The sequence below is a fragment of the Chenopodium album genome, chromosome 22 (genome assembly GCF_948465745.1).
Source record: "Chenopodium album chromosome 22, dcCheAlbu1.1, whole genome shotgun sequence".
NCBI lineage: Eukaryota > Viridiplantae > Streptophyta > Magnoliopsida > Caryophyllales > Amaranthaceae > Chenopodium > Chenopodium album.
The window spans coordinates 40,111,656-40,131,952 of record NC_137855.1 but is presented as its reverse complement, the minus strand read 5'-3'; the positions used below and the strand labels follow the sequence as shown (position 1 = coordinate 40,131,952).

The 20,297-nt window shown below is 34.6% G+C and overlaps 1 protein-coding gene across 2 annotated transcripts; it reads left to right on the top strand.

Annotated features, from left to right (window-relative positions):
- The first annotated feature begins 15,401 nt into the window (after positions 1-15,401).
- On the top strand, positions 15,402-19,907 carry LOC145605212 (zinc finger CCCH domain-containing protein 18-like). 2 transcript variants are annotated; one of them, XM_081661251.1, is made up of 8 exons: positions 15,402-15,706; positions 16,641-17,588; positions 17,669-17,839; positions 17,946-18,125; positions 18,214-18,239; positions 18,444-18,611; positions 18,757-18,871; positions 19,165-19,907. In XM_081661251.1, exons 2-8 carry the CDS (start codon positions 16,663-16,665, stop codon positions 19,232-19,234), a joined length of 1,656 nt encoding a protein of 551 aa, XP_081517377.1. In that variant the 5' UTR covers positions 15,402-15,706; positions 16,641-16,662; the 3' UTR covers positions 19,235-19,907. The 2 variants fall into 2 exon arrangements, with proteins under 2 accessions (XP_081517377.1, XP_081517376.1); XM_081661250.1 differs by having other exon boundaries at positions 15,403-15,706; positions 18,214-18,290.
- Positions 19,908-20,297: the final 390 nt, after the last annotated feature.

Below are 20,297 nucleotides of genomic sequence, written 5' to 3'. Positions count from 1 at the left end.
ATCACATGATTTTGAAAAACAAAAAACAGAAAACCACATTATGCCTAACGAGCCCTAAATGTGGCAAGGTCATTTCCATGACATCCTCATGAAAGAGTTTAGTTATTTGTGATGGTGTAACTTTGAAATAAACTACCCTCTCCGATTGGATGACACTTAAGTTAATTTTGGCTACTTTATTTCCTTCACATAACAATGAACATTACGAACTAAAATGAGACAGAAGGAGTATATCTTACATTCTTACATACAATCTCCACAATACTTAATCCATTCTTTTCTTTACCTCATACTCAATCCATTCTTTATTAATTATTGTTTTGAAGTTTCACAAGCTTTAAGAATTTGATAGTTCTCTTGCTTTTCTACAATACTTTGTCTATTTCTAAATAATTGTTATTTTGAAGTGTCACAAGTGCCCTATTTAGAATTTAATAGTTATTGCATTGGTTAACAAACAACATTGTGTTTGTACATGTGTTAGAGAACAAAGAAAATGATCAAGTTGAAATCTTAAGTGACACTATTCAAGTGGTCAATCAAATAGTATAGAATGAAGAAAGACACATGCCACTAAATTAAACTAGACATGATAATAATCACCATTATAACCATCATTAAGTACAATAGTACTTGGTATGGGAGAAGAGGAGACATTGATTTTGCACCATCAACTCTATGACTTTAGGATTATAACATGTGAAATAATTGATTTTGTTACATAGATTTGATGCATGCAAGTTATTTTCATTGCATATCCATTATAATGATGTAGCACATGTTAATTGGACCTACATACATAAAACTTTATTTTGTCACCAATAGGAAAATGAAATAATGTTTTGAAAATGCACAAAGGAAATATTGTATGCAAAAGAACTTTCCTTTTCTTTGTGGATAGCGTTGTTAAGAGTACTAACATTTGTGGGAGTGACTTCTTGTGGATAAGGCTTTCATTTTTGCTACTGGCTCGGTCCACATGTTTTTTTTTTTTTTTTTGAAACTTAATATACTAGGTACAAATAATACTACTAAGTACTTCCTAGTTCCTACTAATTCAATATGGTGTTTTTAATTTAAGGATTGTATGTAATTCGAATGATTAGGACCTATTTAGGGCATCTATCTCTTCAGTTCAGTTAAATTCAATTCCAATAAGTTCAGTTCAGTTCAGTTCTTAATTTCCTTCTCTCATAAAATAGGAAATTTTAGAAAATAACACCTAAAAAAAACACAAATTTTGATTATAACACCACAACAAAAAAAACTTTTATTATAACACCACAAAAAAAAAAAAACCAAAAATTTTGGTTTCACCACCACTTAACGGATTCTTGGATGGAATCCGTTAGTGGGGCCATAATTTGACACGTGTCAATAGCCTATAGGTTTAAAAATAATGAATTGAATGAAAAAAAAAGAAAAAAATAATTAAAAAAAAAAAAAAGTCCCTAACCCAGCTAGCCCCACCACCGGCGCCGCCTTGCCTCAGCCACCAACACCGTAACCCAGGTCGCCGGCACCCATCTCCCCCACCAAAACCACCCACGTCGCCGAAATCCTTCCCACACTGTCGAATTTTGCCTTCCCCCCCCCCCTCAAAAACCACCCACGTCGCCGAAAGCCTCCCACACCAACCCAAAAACCACCCCCGTCGCCGCCAAAATCCTCTCCCACTCAACCCAAATACCACCCACATCGCCGAAATCCTCTCCCACACCATCATTGTCGCCGAAATTCTCTCCCCTACCCAAAATTGTTTTTGAAACCCAACCCACACCAACCCTAAAACTGCCCTCAGCTCACCTGAACCCTAACCCAAAAATCGAATTAAATCGGGGCTGAGGCTGAGGTGGGTACGGTGTTTAAGGGTTAGGGTGGTGCGTCGGTCGTGGGTGATCAGTGGGGGGGGAGGGGAACCAACAGAGGCGGTGGGTGGGAGGAACCGACGCCGGTGGTGCATACGATGGCTGGATTAGGATTTTAGGGTTTTTTATTTTTTTTTTATTTTTGTTTTTTTTAATTAACCCAATATATAACTGACACGTATACTATGTGGGGCCCACTAACGGTTTTTTGGATGGCGTTAGTATGTGGTGGTGAAACCAAAATTTTTGATTTTTTGTGGTGTTATAATAAAAGTTTTTTTTGTTGTGGTGTTATAATCAAAATTTGTGTTTTTTTTTTCAGGTGTTATTTTCTAAAATTTCCCATAAAATATTCAGTTTAGTTCAGTTCAGCTCCTATATATTCAATTCAGCTTAGTTCAGTCAAACAGAACAGGATCTTAGTTAAACTATTATATTATTTTGATTTATTTCAGACAATTTAAATTTGGAAATTTTGGATTTTGGTACCTCAAAAATGGGGGTAATTGAATTTTGGCCACTGCCACGACCGGGAACGAAGCCTAGCCACAGCAGGCTACCGCCCCGGCCAGGCACGAAGCCCAGCAATTGCAGGCTGCCGCCCCGGCCAGGCATGAATCCCAGCCACAGCAGGCTGCCGCCGCGGCCAGGAACGAATCCCGGCCACAGTAGGCTGCCGCCGTGGCCGGGAACGAGGAGGGAGAGAAGGCTGTGGTTGCGCTAGGGTTTCGGGGAAGGGGAAAACAGGGGTTATGGGCCCTTATGGCTGAGATTGGAGGAGGGAAAAGGGAGGGGTGGGGTGGTCGATGCCGGCGCCGGTGCCCGGGGAATTTGGCCACCAACAACTGGAATCCGGCACGGGGAAAGGGTGGCAGTGGCAGGTGTTTTTTTTAAAAAATAAAAATTGTTTTTTCTTTTTTTTTTAAATAAATTAAATTATTAAAAAATTAGATAATGGGCCCCTTTAACGGAAAACTTAACGGAATGTAGATGGAGGTACTGAAAGCTACAGTTATGTCATTTTTGAGGTATCCATTTAAAAAAAAAATTGATGGGTAACAAAATTCAATTACCCCCATTTTTGAGGTACCAAAATCCAAATTTTCCTTTAAATTTTGATAAGTTAAATATTTAAGTTCTGAGTTTTTTTTTTAAGATAATTTTAGACAAAATCAGCCTTTTTCAAACAATTTCTTTTTGACACATTCAAACAATTTCACACACACATAAGATTATATTTGAGACAAATTAAGTTAAATATAATACACGAAATCAGAGCAATTTAGGAGGTGTCGAGAGCTGGTGTTGGAATTTCACGGAACACTATGGGATGAATCCTGGGATCATATAATATTGTGTGGACCCATATATGACCATTAACTGGCAACGTAAAGGCCCCGTGAGAGCTTATATTAAATACAAGAGGCATGTACAAAAACGGGTAAAATGACCATTTAAAGGAAAATTGGATGGTTCCACCCACCCAATTAAACTCTCGGAGGGTTTTAAGGACCATGGTAAACGTCTCGACAATTTTAGTTTCCAGGAGAAAAAAGTTCAAAAAATTAGAAAAAATGAAGGCTATATAATCCACAGTTTTTGAGGAAATTTGAGGTTTCGAGCCCGGTGGTGAAAAGTGTTTATCATGGTCCCTAATACCCTCCGAAATAAAAATTGCCGAGATGTTTTTTCACCCGAAATAAAAATTGTCGAGATGTTTACCATGGTCCATCATACCCTCCAGGAGTCCAATTGGGTCGGTGTAACCATCCAATATGCCCTTAAACAGTCATTTTACCCGTTCGCAACTTGCACCGATATTGTAAACTCAAGCGTACCACGAACGTTTATGACAACATATAATGATCATATATGGTTTCAAACGGCATAATATGCACCAGGCCCCGAAACCTCAAAATTTCCTCACAAAACGTTGATTATATAGCCTTCAATTTTGTTATTTTTTTGACCTTTTTTCGCTCGTAAATAAAAATTGTCGAGATGTTTACCATGGTCCCTAATATCCTCTAAATTGGGTCAGTGGAACCATTCAATATGCCCTTTCACGGTCATTTTACCCGCTCACAACTTGTAGTGATTTCGTAAACTCAAGCCTGCCACGGACGTTTATGACAACATATAATGATCATATATGGTTTCAAACAGCATAATATGACCCCGAGATGTATCCCTTAGGGTCGCAAGGCTTTTCGCCACAGGCCCCAAAACCTCAAAATTTCCTTAAAAAATATGGATTATAATCTTCAATTTTATAAGTTTTTTGACCTTTTTTCGCCCGGAAATAAAATTTTTTAAGATGTTTACCATGGTCCCTAATATCCTGCGGGAGTCCAATTGGATCGGTGGAACCATCCAATATGTCTTTAAACGTTCATTTTACCCGTTCACAACTTGTAGTGATTTCGAAAACTCAAGCCTACTATGGACGTTTATGACAACATATAATGATCATATGTGGTTTCAAACGATATTATATGACCCCGAGATGTATCCCTTAAGGTCTCAAGGCTTTTCGCCACCGGGCCTGAAACCTCAAAATTTCCTCAAAAAACGTGGATTATAGCCTTCAATTTTGTAATTTTTTTGACCTTTTTTCGCCCGGAAATAAAATTTGCCGAGATGTTTACCATGGTCCCTAATAGCCTTCGGGAATCCAATTGGGTCGGTGTAACCATATAATATGCCCTTAAACGGTCATTTTAACCATTCACAGCTTACACCGATTTTATAAACTCAAGCCTACCACGGACGTTTATGACAACATATAATGATCATATATGGTTTCAAACGGCATAATATGACCCCGAGATATATCCCTAAGGGTATCAAAGCTTTTCGTCACCGGGCCCTGAAACCTTAAAATTTCCTTAAAAAGCGTTGATGATTATAGCCTTCAATTTTGTAATTTTTTTTAACCTTTTTTCGCCCGGAAATAAAAATTACAGAGATGTTTAACATGGTCCCTAATATCCTCCTAGAGTCCAATTGGGTCGTTGGAACCATCTAATAAGCCCTGAAACGGTCATTTTACCCGTTCACAACTTGAAGTGATTTCGTAAACTCAAGCCTACCACAGACGTTTATGACAACAAATAATGATCATATGTGGTTTCAAACGACATTATATGACCCCGAGATGTATCCCTTAGGGTCTCAAGACTGTTCGCCAGTAGGCCCCGAAACCTCCTAATTTCCTCAAAAAGCGTGGATTATAACCTTCAATTTTTTGACCTTTTTTCGCCCGGAAATAAATATTGCCGAGTTGTTTACCATTGTCCCTAATAGCCTTTGGGAGTCCAATTGGGTCGGTGAAACCATCCAATATGCCCTTAAACGGTTATTTCACCGCCCGTTCACAACTTGAAGTGATGTCTTAAACTCAAGCCTACCACGAACATTTATGACAACATATAATGATCATATATGGTTTCAAATGACATTATATGACCCTGAGATGTATCCTTTAGGTTTCAAGGTTTTCGCCACCGGGCCCCGACTCAAAATTTCATCAAAAAGCGTGGATTATAGCCTTCAATATTGTAATTTTTTGACTTTTTTTCGACCGGAAATAAAAATTGCTGAGATGTTTATAATGGCCCCTAATACCCTCTAAGAGTCCAATTGGGTCGGTGGAACCATCCAATATGCCCTTAAACGGTCATTTTACCCATTCACAACTTGTAGTGATTTCGTAAACTCAAACCTACCACGGACGTTTATGACAACATATAATGATCATATATGGTTTCAAACGGCATTATATAACACCGAGATATATCCCCTAGGGTCTCAACACTTTTCGTCACCAGGCCTCGAAACCTCAAAATTTCTTGAAAAAGCGTGGACTATAGCTTTCAATTTTGTAATTTTTTGACCTTTTTTCGCCCGCAAATAAAAATTGCCGAGATGTTTACCATGGTCCATACTATCCTTCGGGAGTCCAATTGGGTCGGTGGAACCATCCAATATGTCTTGAAACGGTCATTTTACCTATTCGCAACTTGTACCGATTTCGTAAACTCAAGCCTACCATGGAAGTTTATGTCAACATATAATGATCATGTATGGTTTCAAACGGCATTATATGACCCCGAGATGTATCCCTTATGGTCTCAAGGATTTTTGCCACTAGGTCCCGAAACCTCAAAATTTCCTTTAAAAGCGTAGATTATAGCCTTTAATTTTGTAATTTTTTGACATTTTTTCGCCCCAAAAAAAAATTGCCGAGACGTTATTATAGTCCATAATACCCTCAGGGAGTCCAATTGGGTCGGTGAAACCACCCAATATGCCATTTAATGGTCATTTTACCCGTTCACAACTTGTAGTGATTTCGTAAACTCAAGCCTACCACGGACGTTTATGACAACATATTATGATCATATATGGTTTCAGATGGCATTATATAACACCTATATCCCCTAGGGTCTCAACACTTTTTGCCACCAGGCCTCGAAACCTCAAAAAGCGTGCATTATAACTTTCAATTTTGTAATTTTTTGATCTTTTTTCGCCCGAAAATAAAAATTGCCGAGATGTTTACCATGATTCCTTATATCCTCCGAGAGTCCAATTGGGTCGGTGGAACCATCATGTATGTCCTGAAACGGTCATTTTACCTATTCGCAACTTGCACCACCGATTTCGTAAACTCAAGCCTACCACGGACGTTTATGACAACATTTAATGATCATATATGGTTTAAACGGCATTATATCACCTCGAGATGTATCCCTTAGGGTCTCAAGGATTTTCGCCACTAGGCCCCGAAACCTCAAAATTTCCTCAAAAAGCGTGAATTATAGCCTTCAGTTTTGTAATATTTTGTCATTTTTTCGCCTAAAAATAAAAATTGCCGAGATGTTTACCATGGTCCATAATACCCTCTTGGGGTCCAATTGGGTCGGTGGAACCACTCAATATGCCATTAAACAGTCATTTACCCGTTCACAACTTGCAGTGATTTCGTAAACTCAAGCCTACCCCGTACATTTATGACAACATATAATGATCTTATATGGTTTCAAATGACATTATATGACCCGGATATATATCCCCTAGGGGTCTCAACACTTTTTGCCACTAGATCCTAAAACCTCAAAATTTCCTCAAAAAGTGTGGATTATAGGTTAATAATCCAATAATAATTTTAGATAAATAAAAGTTTCATATAATCATATAATTTTATATAAGCTCAATATGGTTGTGTTTGATTTACCTATAGCTAGTTTGATCTGGATATCATATTTAATCCAATTTAATTTCTTAACTTGCCTACATTTGGACCTTATTTGATCACATTCCTAACTATTTTATATCTACTAGTTCATCTAATCATCTACGACACACTACTCCTTATTAGTACACTAGCTAGTAGCTACACTTGAAATCAATTAATGTTATTACATATATAGGGTGAAATTTTAGTCAATAAAGGCACGTCTATAAGTTATGTTTGAGGCAAAGAATGCATCCAAAATTAAATTTCAAACAATAAGAAAGAAAATTTGTTAATTACTACCTCAAAAAAGGGGCCTTTGTGAATTACTACCCACAAAAAAAAAAAGTTGTTAATTACTACCCTAAAATTGATTAATTCTATAGATTGCTACCCTTTTCCCTAATCAGCCCCTAATTAGGTGATTTAAATTATCCGCCTAATTTGTAATTAGTTACTTTTAAGGCATGATTAATTAATTAAACCCTAGAACCACCTCCACACCACCATTGCACCACCTCCGGCCACCCTCCACCCACCACCGAACCTACCTCCTCTAACTCTCCACCATGACAACACCCCTTTCTCGGTCCCCACCCTAAAACCACCATCTGCCCACCCTAAAACCACCTCCCTTTCACAATAACCCCCTCCCCACCCGTGGCAGCCCTAATCCCCTACCCCTCGCCGGAAAACTTTGCTCGACCATCCCCAATCTGCCTTTATCCCTTTTTCCCCTAATCACCATCCTAGGGTTTCAATTTTAGGGCTTTAGGATTTTAATTTAGGAACTTTAGGTTGGTGATTAAGGGGGGAAAGGGTGGAGGAGGCTTAGGGAGGGCCTAATAGGGTTCTCTAGCAAGGGGGACGGGGTTAGGGTCGTCGGCGGGTGGGGAGGAGGGATATTTCGAAGGTGGGAGGGATTGTTGGGGGTTTAGAGGTGGTGCAATGGGTGGTTTAGAGGTGGGGTGGATGCCGGGGCGGGTGTAGGCTGCCGGAGATGGTGGGGATGGGATAAGGGGGATGCAGGAGATGGATGGGATGGGGTAAGGGAGCTGTCGGAGGTGGTGCAGTGGTGGTTTATAGGTGGTATTAGGGTTTATATAATTAATCATGCCTTAAATGTAAATAATTAGAAATTAGTCGGTTAATTATGTCATTAAGAGATTAAATCACCTAATTAGGAAAAAGGGTAGCAATCTATAGAATTAACCAGTTTTAGGGTAGTAATTAACAACTTTTTTTTTGTGGGTAGTAATTTACAAAGACCCCTTTTTTGAGGTAGTAATTAACAAATTTTCCCAATAATAAATTTTCATCAAGAGGCTAGCTAGTAATTGAGATGATATACAATCTATCTCTATGTATACGAATCCCTAATACCCACTAATTTAAACTACGAGATAGATTATCAAAATTAAACGAAAATTCAACTTTCAAATAATTCATGAATAAAAGAGAACGAAGGGTGATCTCTACCATTGAGCTTCTACTATTATAATGGTACTCGTACAGTCGTACACGTCATATTTGAAGAGGGTTGACAAAATATATTACTCCCTCCGTCCCTAAATTACATTCCTCCTTTCTATTTTGAGTATTCCAAAATTACATTTCTCCTTTCTATTTTAAGTAAGTTTTTTTAGTAAATCAACTCTCTTTTTCTGTTTTATATTTAATGCTTTCTCACTCATCCTTACCTAATCTCACTCATAATCCTTGTGCCAAATTACAATGAATATGATTGGTTAAAAATTTCAATTAGGAGCATGTGATTGGTCCTTTTTTTTTGCAAAGGACTGATGACATGTCATGAGTAATAAATACTCTATCTTTGTACTTCCCATTGTATTATCCAATTATTGTTATTTGTCTTATTCTTCCCTCCTTAATTCCCGTGTAAATTTCCAAAGAGGAATGTAATTTAGAGACGGAGGGAGTATTCATTTCTTCAGACTCTTGTCTCTACACCAATCGCATGCAGTCAAACAATGTACATGTAATAGATTTTGCATTCAAGTTGACGATCACAATAGTTCGAAAATTAATGTGCACAAAAATTTCTATTTTAAAAATTAAAAAACGATTTTCCTTTATTGCCCTTCCTTTTAATGGAAAATTCTTGAGAAATTATGCATCATATATTGGCTGGAAAGTATAAAACCTTTGGAAATGATTAGGTGAGAACATGTGGAGCAGCTTATGCTAATTATTAAAAGAAACTTCAATTCACATGCCAAAAAGGTTACTTCTATTTGCTCTTCTCTAGTGGACTACGTACATTACTATTGTACATCCTTTAATCATTTGACTTTCACTCGTAAAGTCATAATCTTTAAATTCACGATCTTATTTATAGGCTCCTTCTGTCTCTAAATACTGATCAGTTTATGCGATGATACACACATATTTTTTCATGTACACATGAAGTATTGGAGTTCCAATCATATACAAACAAACGGTATTATTTAAAAGAACTTATCAAAAGTTTGGAGCGTCATATCACAAAGTAGACAACGAGTCAACGAGAACTACTAAAATACTTGGACAGCAAAAGTGTATATACCCTAATTAATGCTTCATTATATTGATTAAACAAACTAATAGATCAAAAGTATAATAAAATAAACATATTAGGTGCTTAATTAATAAACTAATTAATCAGCCATGTAATTAAGTATTGCGTTCTTTCTGTAGTAGTTCAATGATTGCGGAAGATCATCATGTAAGTTTTAGGTGAGATGTCATACTAAATATTTTACTGTAAGATTAAATCCAACAAAACTTAACAAATACTCCGTATTAATAAATTAATTAAATTAGTGTGTATAAATGACAATGTATGTAACATCTTACACCAATATATGTCCTGGCCAAATTAATTGATTTATAATTACATGGCAATTAAGGGTTTTTGTCACTGTCAACATCAGAATGACAGTACAATCCATTTCATAATGCATGAATGACATATAATTATATGATCACCTACCTTTTCATGTTTAGTAAGAGTACTACGCTTTCCAATTTAGTCCAATTTTATTTTCTACTACTAACAAGATTGCCAACTACTCGTACTTGTTTAATTAGCACACCGTTTATTTTGTTAGGGTCCTGGTCTCGAGATTGTCTATTTTAATTATACGCGCTGCTAAAAATGTCATTTTGAATTTTGATCGATACAACAAAGTCAATTCTTAGTGTACAAGTTAAGTCAAAATAAGGGTCTGTTCTCTTTGACTGAATTGAGCTGAACAGAACTGAATTGAATTTTTATGAGAGAAGGAAATTAAGATAAGAACTGAACTGAACTTAACTTATTAGAGATGAAATGAACTGAATTGAACTGAAAATAATCGTATGAGAACAGGCCTTAAATACGTAGTAGTATACTACTCCATATCTGTCTTCTCCATCCGATCCCTTCATACGTAAAGAGTCACACATCATCAAATCTCTCGTAATTATATAATTTACCCACGGAGCTAATTTGAATTGAATTGGTTGGACCATTTATGTTCTCAACATTATTCAATCTTGGTTTGGATACATATATAGCACAAAGCGAAATTAATTTTGAAAATGTTGTACGAGTAACATTCTTTGAAGATAAATATATTCTAAAATAGTGTAGTATGTATACGGCTGGAATACTACATATGTGACTATTACTTTCGAACGAGCTAAGGGGGAGTATAGTAACAATCTATTGATCCAGACTACACAGATTGGTATCTAGGCAAAATCAATCGTAGCATGTGATGAATACACTATTAAGTTGCGACAAATCGATCAATTTTAGAGGGAAAACGGTGGAATTTATTGGCACCGAAAGTGACCTTTTTTTTATCGAGGGTGGGAAGCTATGGAGAGTGACATATTTCTGCATTAATTTACCTTTTATATTATGAGTTATGACTGAAGATTAAAATAAAATAAGAAGTTCCACCAATCACTTAGTTTGTATTTATTTATTAAGGATTTAATTAATGTCAATACATTTCATCAATCATTTTATTTATGGAAATATACAAGTAATCAATTCACTGATATTGCTTTATCATATAAGCTTTTTTCTTTTTTTTTTGAACAACGTTATCATATAAGCTAGCTACCAATATTTGCAACAATTTTAAAAAAATGGTATAAGCTACTATAATAAAAATAAACTAAATACTCAAGCTTTAGCTATAATATAATTGTCACTTTTAATACAAATCTTGTGTGGTGCGTCACAGACACATCATTGGTTTATGGTGTGAAATACGAGTATTTTTTTTTTTTTTTTTTTGGAGTTTAGGAAGCCACATGGTTAGAATCTAACTAAATGAGCTATTTTTCATTCTTACATATGATTGTTTATATAAGTTTATTGGCAATGCATGATAGGTTTATACTTTTATTGACCAAGCCATGCATATATTGTATGCTGTGCAAATAGTTTTAACTTATTGACCAAGCCATGCATATATATACTTCGTATATGACATATAGGATAACTAATACAGAAACTTATTTAGGTGAGGCTATTAATGAACAATGAGTATTTAAAATGGGTTATAATAAATTTTAAAAGTGGTTTCGATAGTAATTTGATAACATTACTAGTTATAATATATAAATGAATTATATATTTTTTTAAGATAAGATGAAAAATCCTACTGAATCAGCATTTCTCACCTGTTAATTCAGCTTAGGTCAGTGCTTGAGAGTAATTAAGGGACTAAAGGGAGGTAAGGAAATCTCCTACTCCCAAGCAAATATAGTTGGTTACAAGGTGAATTTCTCACCAACTCTATCAAGCAAGCTTGGTTAAATGAGCTACTACATACTTGCTAATGATGATTTGATGAGTACATCAAATACGTCACACGTCACACATCATCAATTTGATTAATTGAGTGTGTGATGCATCACTCAAGAAACCAATGCAATTAATCAACCACACTTATATAACCATATAGGATCATATATTGTTGAGGAAAGCTCGCTATTACCGGGTTGTATATAAGCTAACCAAACATTCGTATGAGGGGTGAGCGACAGAAGTTTGGAAAGAGAAGGTCATGGCGAGACGAGCCGTTTATCTATAATAAGCAACATAGTTAGCTTTCTACATAAATATGTATATTTACTATTTTATCATTTGATAAACAAATTTTGTTTATCAAATTGAAAAACGGACTTCCTCATAAACTTTTACCGCATTGTCAATAAAATAATACAAGTAGTCAAAGCACTTCAAGTTAGCCTATTATGTCTATCTTATTTTCACTTATTCAGGTATAATTAGTTTAAATAAGATAAATCCGTTGTTATTATATCCAAGTTCAATTTACAACTAAAATTTGATTTAATAAGTTCAGGTTAATTCAGATAAATTCTAATATGATAATATAATTCAGTTCAGATAAATGAAATTTAGGTGAATAAAACACCCTAAAACCGCGCAGGCATTTCATTTAATCATTTATGGTATGCTTGTATTGAAATTGGTTTCAAGGTTGTGTTCTACAAAAAAATTAATTAAGATTTTATTGTCTATTTATAATCACTAGCTAGCTATATATGCCAATTACTTGATGTACCAATCCATAGAGGGTTTTAGTTGACAACTACATCCTCCGTTTCTCTATACATGCAATATCTTGACTTATCAAATCTGTCTCTATGTCTATGTCATTAGAAGTAACAGTGCAAGAAAAAGAAATGCAATTATGGCTATAAGTGGGACAAAGTGGCACTATCCATGGGTGAAGTCAATTGAGAACTGGGTCCTTCAAGTTGCAAGTGGGAGTGGGTTTTGCATAGTTAGGCTTGTTTGATTCACCTTAATTTTGCAGAATTGAAATTATTTTTACTGAACTGAACTTATTTTACTGAACTGAACTTAATTTTACTGAACTGTAATTATTTTTACTGAACTGAAATTATTTTTACTGAACTGAAATTATTTTTACTGATTTTCTATTATAATTCTTCTTTAAGAAAACTGAATTTTACTGAACTGAAATTATTTTTACTGAACTGAAATTAATTTTGCTAAACTGAACTTAATTTTACTGAATTGATTTTTACTTAATATTATTTTTTTAAGGAGAAAAGAACAGGGCCTTAGTATGGTAATGCATCCTACTAGTAAATTAATGAGATCGAATTCAATTTTCTTACAAAGCAAAACGAGCAAATAATGCAAATTGATGGCAACATTTAGCTCATAAACCAAGATTTATTTTTAGGATTATGCAAAGAATCAAGTGGTGAGCTATACCATTTATAAAAACCTTGTCTAAATAAGGTGATCGTGGAACGGAAACTAACAGTCTGAAATTGTTCTACCATTTTGAAGAGTAAAAACCTTGTTTACTCTGGCGCACTTTAGTTGCTAGATACTCCGTATGATGTTAGTGACTCAACTTATGCATGGCTTGACAATTTCTTTCAAAGCTTTATCATTTTGGCGGAGATTAATTTGATTTAATAAAATTGCCAGGCTAACATTCCTTTAAAAAAAAAGGGTTTTTCTAAGCTATACCCCTAAGATAGTTGAGTTTCTAAGGTGTACCCATACTTTTTCAAGTTTCTAAGCTGTGGCCTTCAATTTCTTATCAATACTAAAATGTACCCTTATTAGTCATTTAAAAGCTAATTAAGAGTGTGATTTCATGGCTTCAGTTTTCGTTATTAGGGTTGTTGTGGATAAGATTCCTTTCTCGTATCATTTCCTTACCTTTTATCATTTTTTTATATTAAATTTATAGTTAATTTTAGGAGATGTGGAAGTCCCAAGGAGGGTACCATTCATTAATGGTAGTGAGTTGAGGGGCACAACTTAGAAATTTGAAAAAGCATGGGTACACCTTAGAAACTCGACTACCTTAGGGGCTTAACTTAGAAAAACCCAAAAAAAAAAAAAAATGAAATTACAATCATGGTCTTATTGTGAAGGACATATTCCACTTAGCTAATCTGTGCACTTTTATTGAGTATTCTAGTTGGAGGTGTTCTTGACATTTCAAGTTGAACTAAGGTCTGTTCTCATCGACTGAACTTAGCTGAACTAAACTAAACTCAGCTGAACTGAACTGAAATGAATATTTTATAAGAGAAGGAAATTAGGAGCTGAACTGAACTGAATTGAGCTGAACTGAACTAAACTGAACTGAATTTCAACGTAAGAGAACAGACCCTAAATATATGTTCTTTGCTTCTTGTAAAAAATAAAAATAAAAAATTACAATAAAACTTTGGATATTTTCTTAATTTGCTACACATAAAACAAGCTCCAATCTCTCCATGCATTTTTTTTTTTGAAAAATCTCTCCATGTATTTTAGAAATCAAAGATATTCAACAATTTTTTATTATTATTTTTTTAAATGTATAGTTCATACTTTATCAATGGTCAAACATACATTTGTTGCACTTTAAATTGGTGAAGCAAATTATGTAACTCCTTGAACATTGTAGGAGTTTTCAACAAATTCAGAAAATTTAGGAGTAAATCATGAAATTTTATCCTATAATCTGGGTGTGTAAATGCTGTAACATACTCTTTCAAATTCAAAAAACAAACTCTATTTATATTTCTGCTTGCCACGTTTCTTATCCATACTATGCACATTGCACATATATTTAACAACAAATATCTCTATTTAAGGTATTATTCATACGTGAAAATTACTCCGTATAAAATTTTGGCATTTTTAAAATACACATTAAGAATAATTTAATATAAACTACATAACCATGTTTTCTTTTCTTATAGTTTATGATGTATAGATTACGGAGTATAAAAATTAGTCAAACAAAACTTATAAATAATGTCAAAATTTTAAAAGCATTATCCATTTTTTGTTTTGACGAGAAAAAGCATTATCCAATTTAACAATGGAATAAGTCATTTATTCTAACGATTATCATCAGTAACACATTCCTTTTTTCTCTCAGTCAATATATCCTTTTCAATTCAAACGCTATCACATTTTTAAATGTTTTTTTAAAAAAAAAAAAAAATTACCACTCAGTAATTTTGTCTAGATTCAATTCTTTTTTAATTTTACTGGTTGTTTTTTTTTTGAAAAACAATCGTCTAGGTGCATTAATTAACTTCCCTCCCTAAAAAAGATGCACTTGTAAACTTGTTAACTTCTCACATATCACTAATCTATCCATACGACACTATCAACGTGACAACTAATTCCCGAACAAGCGAACACCCTTTTAAAACAAAAAAATTGAGGACTACAAGTCTACAACTACAAGTAGAGTAAATTAAAAACACAAGTGAGTTGAATTTTGAACTACTGTGAAAGAGTGTGCTGCTCTCTTTTAAAGCAGCATCATTTCTGTCATTTTATATTTTGCTTTTTATATGAATGGATTAACATCATGTCCTTATTGCAGACTCAGTGATCAAGGCATGAGAGAGAGAGATAAAGACCTTCAAAATCAAAACCCAATTTCTAGAGAGAGAAACTAGAGAGAGAAAGCTCTGAATTCTAAAACCCCTGTTTCATCAATGGAGTTGGAGACTGTTAATTGGGTTTTCTGACTACCCTTTTCTTCCTTTCTTCAATTGATTGCCCAAAATAATTTAGGTGAGTTTTTGATTTTTTTTTAATTTTAATTTTAATTTATGGGTATATGTTGTTGTTTTCAAGATGCTATTTTTATGTGATTTTGGAAGTTTTTTTCTTTAATTTTGTTGAAAATTTTGAATTTTTGAAATTTTTGAATGATTTTAGGAAGTGGGTTGGTTATAAAATGGTGGAAAGGAGCGTTCTTTTACGGTTATTGATACTCAAAATCCTCTTAATTAGTTCGTTTAATTAATAATTAAGAGATAAATATCAAAGATTTTTTAAAAATAAAGAAATTCATTTCAAGTTGAAGATAAACACAAACTGGTTAATAAGTTAAAAAAAAAAAATTGTTTATATGCAAGTACTAGTCTAATTTTCCACCTCTTCCATTTAAGGAGACAAATTTCCTTTTAAGGTAATTTAATTATTAATTCTCCAAAAATGGAAAAATTTTCTAACAAAATTAATTTTGGTGTGATATGTGATGTAAATTTTCCAGTAAAATCCAGGGTAATTTATGTGTTCTTGCTACCTGTCTAGGAACTTGAATTATTATGGATGTTTGTTACCTAAAATGCCTGATTTTGGAGATTTTTTCCATTTTTGGTTGTGTTGCTTTTCTGGCGTTTTACAGCTTTTTTTTTTTCTGAGTTGTTATATTTTCTAGCATTTCATTTGTCAATTGGTTTGTTTTTTTGCTTTTTATAATTATAAATATTTGTATATTAAGTAATTGCAATTGAAAAAATGCTCTAGACTTGAGTATTTTTTCCAAAAGAATTTGGAGTAAGTTCAGATTAATTGAGTACTTTTTCATGAAAACAATGTTTTTTGCATGTAATTGTTATTGATGAAGGTAATTTCTTTTTGATAATCATGAATATAATGTCATTATATTTTTTTTATTTTTTTTTTCATGATATATGAATATGTATTGGATGATTTGCAGGAGTACATACACTAGATGTGAGATGGATTTATCAGAAGCAACAAAAACTTTATTAGATAGAATTCAAAAGTTAGAACCTGAATTAGCCACAAAAATTATAGGATGTATTTTGATACAAGATCATGGTGAAAGGGAGATGATAAGATTAGCTTATGCTCCTGATAAGCTCATAGAAAATTTGGTATACAAAACCAAACTTCAGCTAGGGTATCTCTCGAAACCCCCGGTATCGACTTCCCTGTCTCCTCCCATTTCCATAAACCCTCCGGTTTCGGATGTTTCAATGAATTACATGCCGTTTTCACCCAATGGGTCTAGACCCTACTCGTCTCCAACTGCATTCCCGGTCCGACAGACACCCTACTGGGACATGCAGCAGCCTGACCAACAATCTATTATGAGTTCTGAATTTCAGTCGTATGGAGATTCGATTGCAGATGATTTTTGTCTGCAGAATCAAGCTCAATTCATGGGGTTTGATGATCAATTGGATCCTATTAATGGTGGAGTGGGTTTTCCTGGTGATCTTTATTACTCTGATGCTGCATTGGGTGGCTTGAGGAGTCGTAGATCACCAAATTTGTCCGATTTGCCCATTAAAACATGCCATTATTTCAACAAGGGCTATTGCAAGCACGGGGATAGCTGTCGTTATTTGCATGGACCGGATAGTTTCCAGCCACTGTTTAGCCCAAATGAACTCGGACTTGATGATCACATTTTTTCCCCTGGCTCTCTTGAAAAACTCGAGCTTGAGATTAGCGAGCTCTTGAAATCAAGGAGAGGTAATCCGGTTTCTATTGCTTCACTTCCAATGTTGTTCTATGAGAAGTATGGGAGGACACTTCAAGCTGATGGATACCTCACCGAGAGTCAGAGGCATGGTCGAGCTGGTTATAGCCTGACAAAGCTTCTTGCCCGATTGAAGAGAATACGGCTAATTGATAGGTACATTTATCTATTAATTCAAGTTTTCATTTCCATGTACATGTTATGGCTAATTGATGTAACTTAAATATACTATGCAGACCACACGGGCAACATGCGGTGATCTTAACAGAAGATGCTTCAAAATACAATTTGGATAATCGGAGTGAAAGGAATGATCCAGGTCCAATAGTCAGTGGTTCTCGGCAAATATACTTGACATTTCCCGCGGAGAGTACATTCACTGAAGAGGATGTATCTAACTATTTTGGGTATATGTAGCTCCTAACTTTCGACTTTTTGGAATGTCTTTAATTTATTGCTAGTATGGATTGTTTTTTTTTTTTTTGACTCATTGATCTTGTTTATAAATTGTAGCACTTTCGGTGCTGTCGAAGATGTTAGGATCCCTTGCCAACAAAAGCGGATGTTTGGATTTGTGACCTTTGCAAGTGCGAATACTGTGAAGACTGTTTTGGCTAAAGGGAACCCTCATTTTGTTTGTGGATCTCGTGTGCTCGTTAAACCTTACCGGGAAAAATCAAAGCTTGTTGATAGGTAATTGTTTATTACCTTCAATTATAATCTATGAATTGGTTTTGAAATTTAAAATTCATGTAATCTGATTGTCATATAATTGTCACAGGAAGTACATGGAGAAAAATGAAAACGGTATGTTTTATCCTGGAAATTACTTGGAGCTAGAACCTGACTTCCACCATAGTAAGTAATGTAAATGGATTATAACAATGGGGCTGATATATGATCTTTTAACTGAAACGCGGATATCTAGTAAACTATACATATATTTTTTTTGTATGATTTGATTTGCATGATTCAAATTACAAACTATGCTTAATGAACCTTAACATGCAGTGCCTAGATGCGAGGCCCCAAGGTTTCTAAGGAGGCAACTTATGGAAGAACAGGAGCAAGTTATTGAAATGGAGAGAAGACGCCTCTCTGAATTGCAGTTTGGACGTAAGAATATGATCAATCGGCAATTCCTTGGCCATGGCATGGATGAGCTAAATGCTTTTGAAGGTAAAACTTTTGCATTTTTGAGCGTGAAAGAAAATTCAGAATGTAGATATTATATGTCATATAAATTCTACATTTTCGCAAACAATGAATGTGTGGGTACACGCTTCTGTGTTTTAACATCTACTTCTGTTCTGTTTCTTTGCAGATCATTCGAAAATCACAAGTTCTGAACAATATCACTATTTGCTGGATGTTTTCAATAACTGTTCTTTAAGTAGTGGATCGAACCATCCAGGCACTGATTACATTGATCGAGAAAGGTATGCATCAGATATTTAGTCTTTACACATTGATAAAACCATTTACAAGTTATAGCCCTCTGTCCCTTAATAATGTTTACGACGTTTTAACTTTTTGCATAGAGATAGAATGGAGAAGTATAGAGAATAAACTAGGTGTGTGATTGTCGGGGGGTCAACTTTATAGAAATAATTGAGAGAAAAAGCTTGCTGAAAAGAGAGGATCAAATTATGTGTTCCCAAATAAGTGTTTAGCTTTTAATTAAGGTATAGACAGTATTTCAGATTGTTCTGATTTCATTATCTGCTAGCAGCCAGGGGATTGATCTTCCGGAGAGCCCCTTTGCGTCAACAATGGGAAACGGCATTTCTACAGTCATCTAGATTTCCAGCAACACAGGAGATATATACTTATAGAGAAAAAGAAAAAGTAGGAATACTGCGATTCAGTGGTTTGGCTTTGGTTCCCAATATAGAACAGTTTCATTTCTTTTGGTTATCTGCCGTTCCCAAGTCCTGTTAGTTTGAAGTCCTTTTAGCGAAAGTACATAACAGAAAGGCTAAAAGAAAGACGATTATGATAAAAAGAGGTCAAGTCAGAAGTCCGAAGCATCATCTCCTCCCTGTTGATTTAGGTAGAAGGAGTTTGAATAGAAAAAGACGATTATGAATACACAAAACAAAGACGGCCATTTATGTAAGAAGGTTTGCACAGGTTTTTTTTTTTTTTTTTTTTGCTTATTTTGACTGAAGGTGAAAGAAGAATTTCGGAAATATCTCAGTAGAAAACAATGTAGTATTCTTATAGTCTTTGGTAGAACAAGAAGAAAAAGAAAGAATCAGGTAAACTTTTTCTAGGGTTTTTACTAATGCTTGGTGGTTTCGAAGAGGTGGAGATATGTTTGAATTCCTCTCCGAAGCCTCGGCTATAGATGCAAAATAACATTTTGACTAAAAGGAAGGGCTATTACTTATAAGCTCTTCACTTGCATATTACAACTGATGAATATTAGCTTCTATTAACTCAAATTTATATAGTAGTACTTCATATTGTTTATATAGTGTTTCTCTAATCATTCTTTGCTCAGGCCATTCTGTTTCTTTTCGAATATGTCTAAACCTTTTGTTCTAATTTTCGCGTCGAGTTAGAAATAAAAGATACACCTAGAGCAACCCTAACCCTGATGTGCACAAAATTTATCTTGTTATGTTGAATGATCATGTGCTTTTCTTCCTAGTAGCATAATGGTAGGTGTTATTTTTGTTGATTGAACATATAGGGAGTTTGTGGATCCTAGTTAAAGATACAATATCGACGTATTCTTCTTTTTCTTTAGTGTTCTAGTGTGATCGAGTACTAGCTATAATGAAAAAACGCTTTTAATAAAGTAACAATTACAAATACACTTAGGGTCTGTTCTTTCAGCTTAATTTCAGTTCAGTTTCT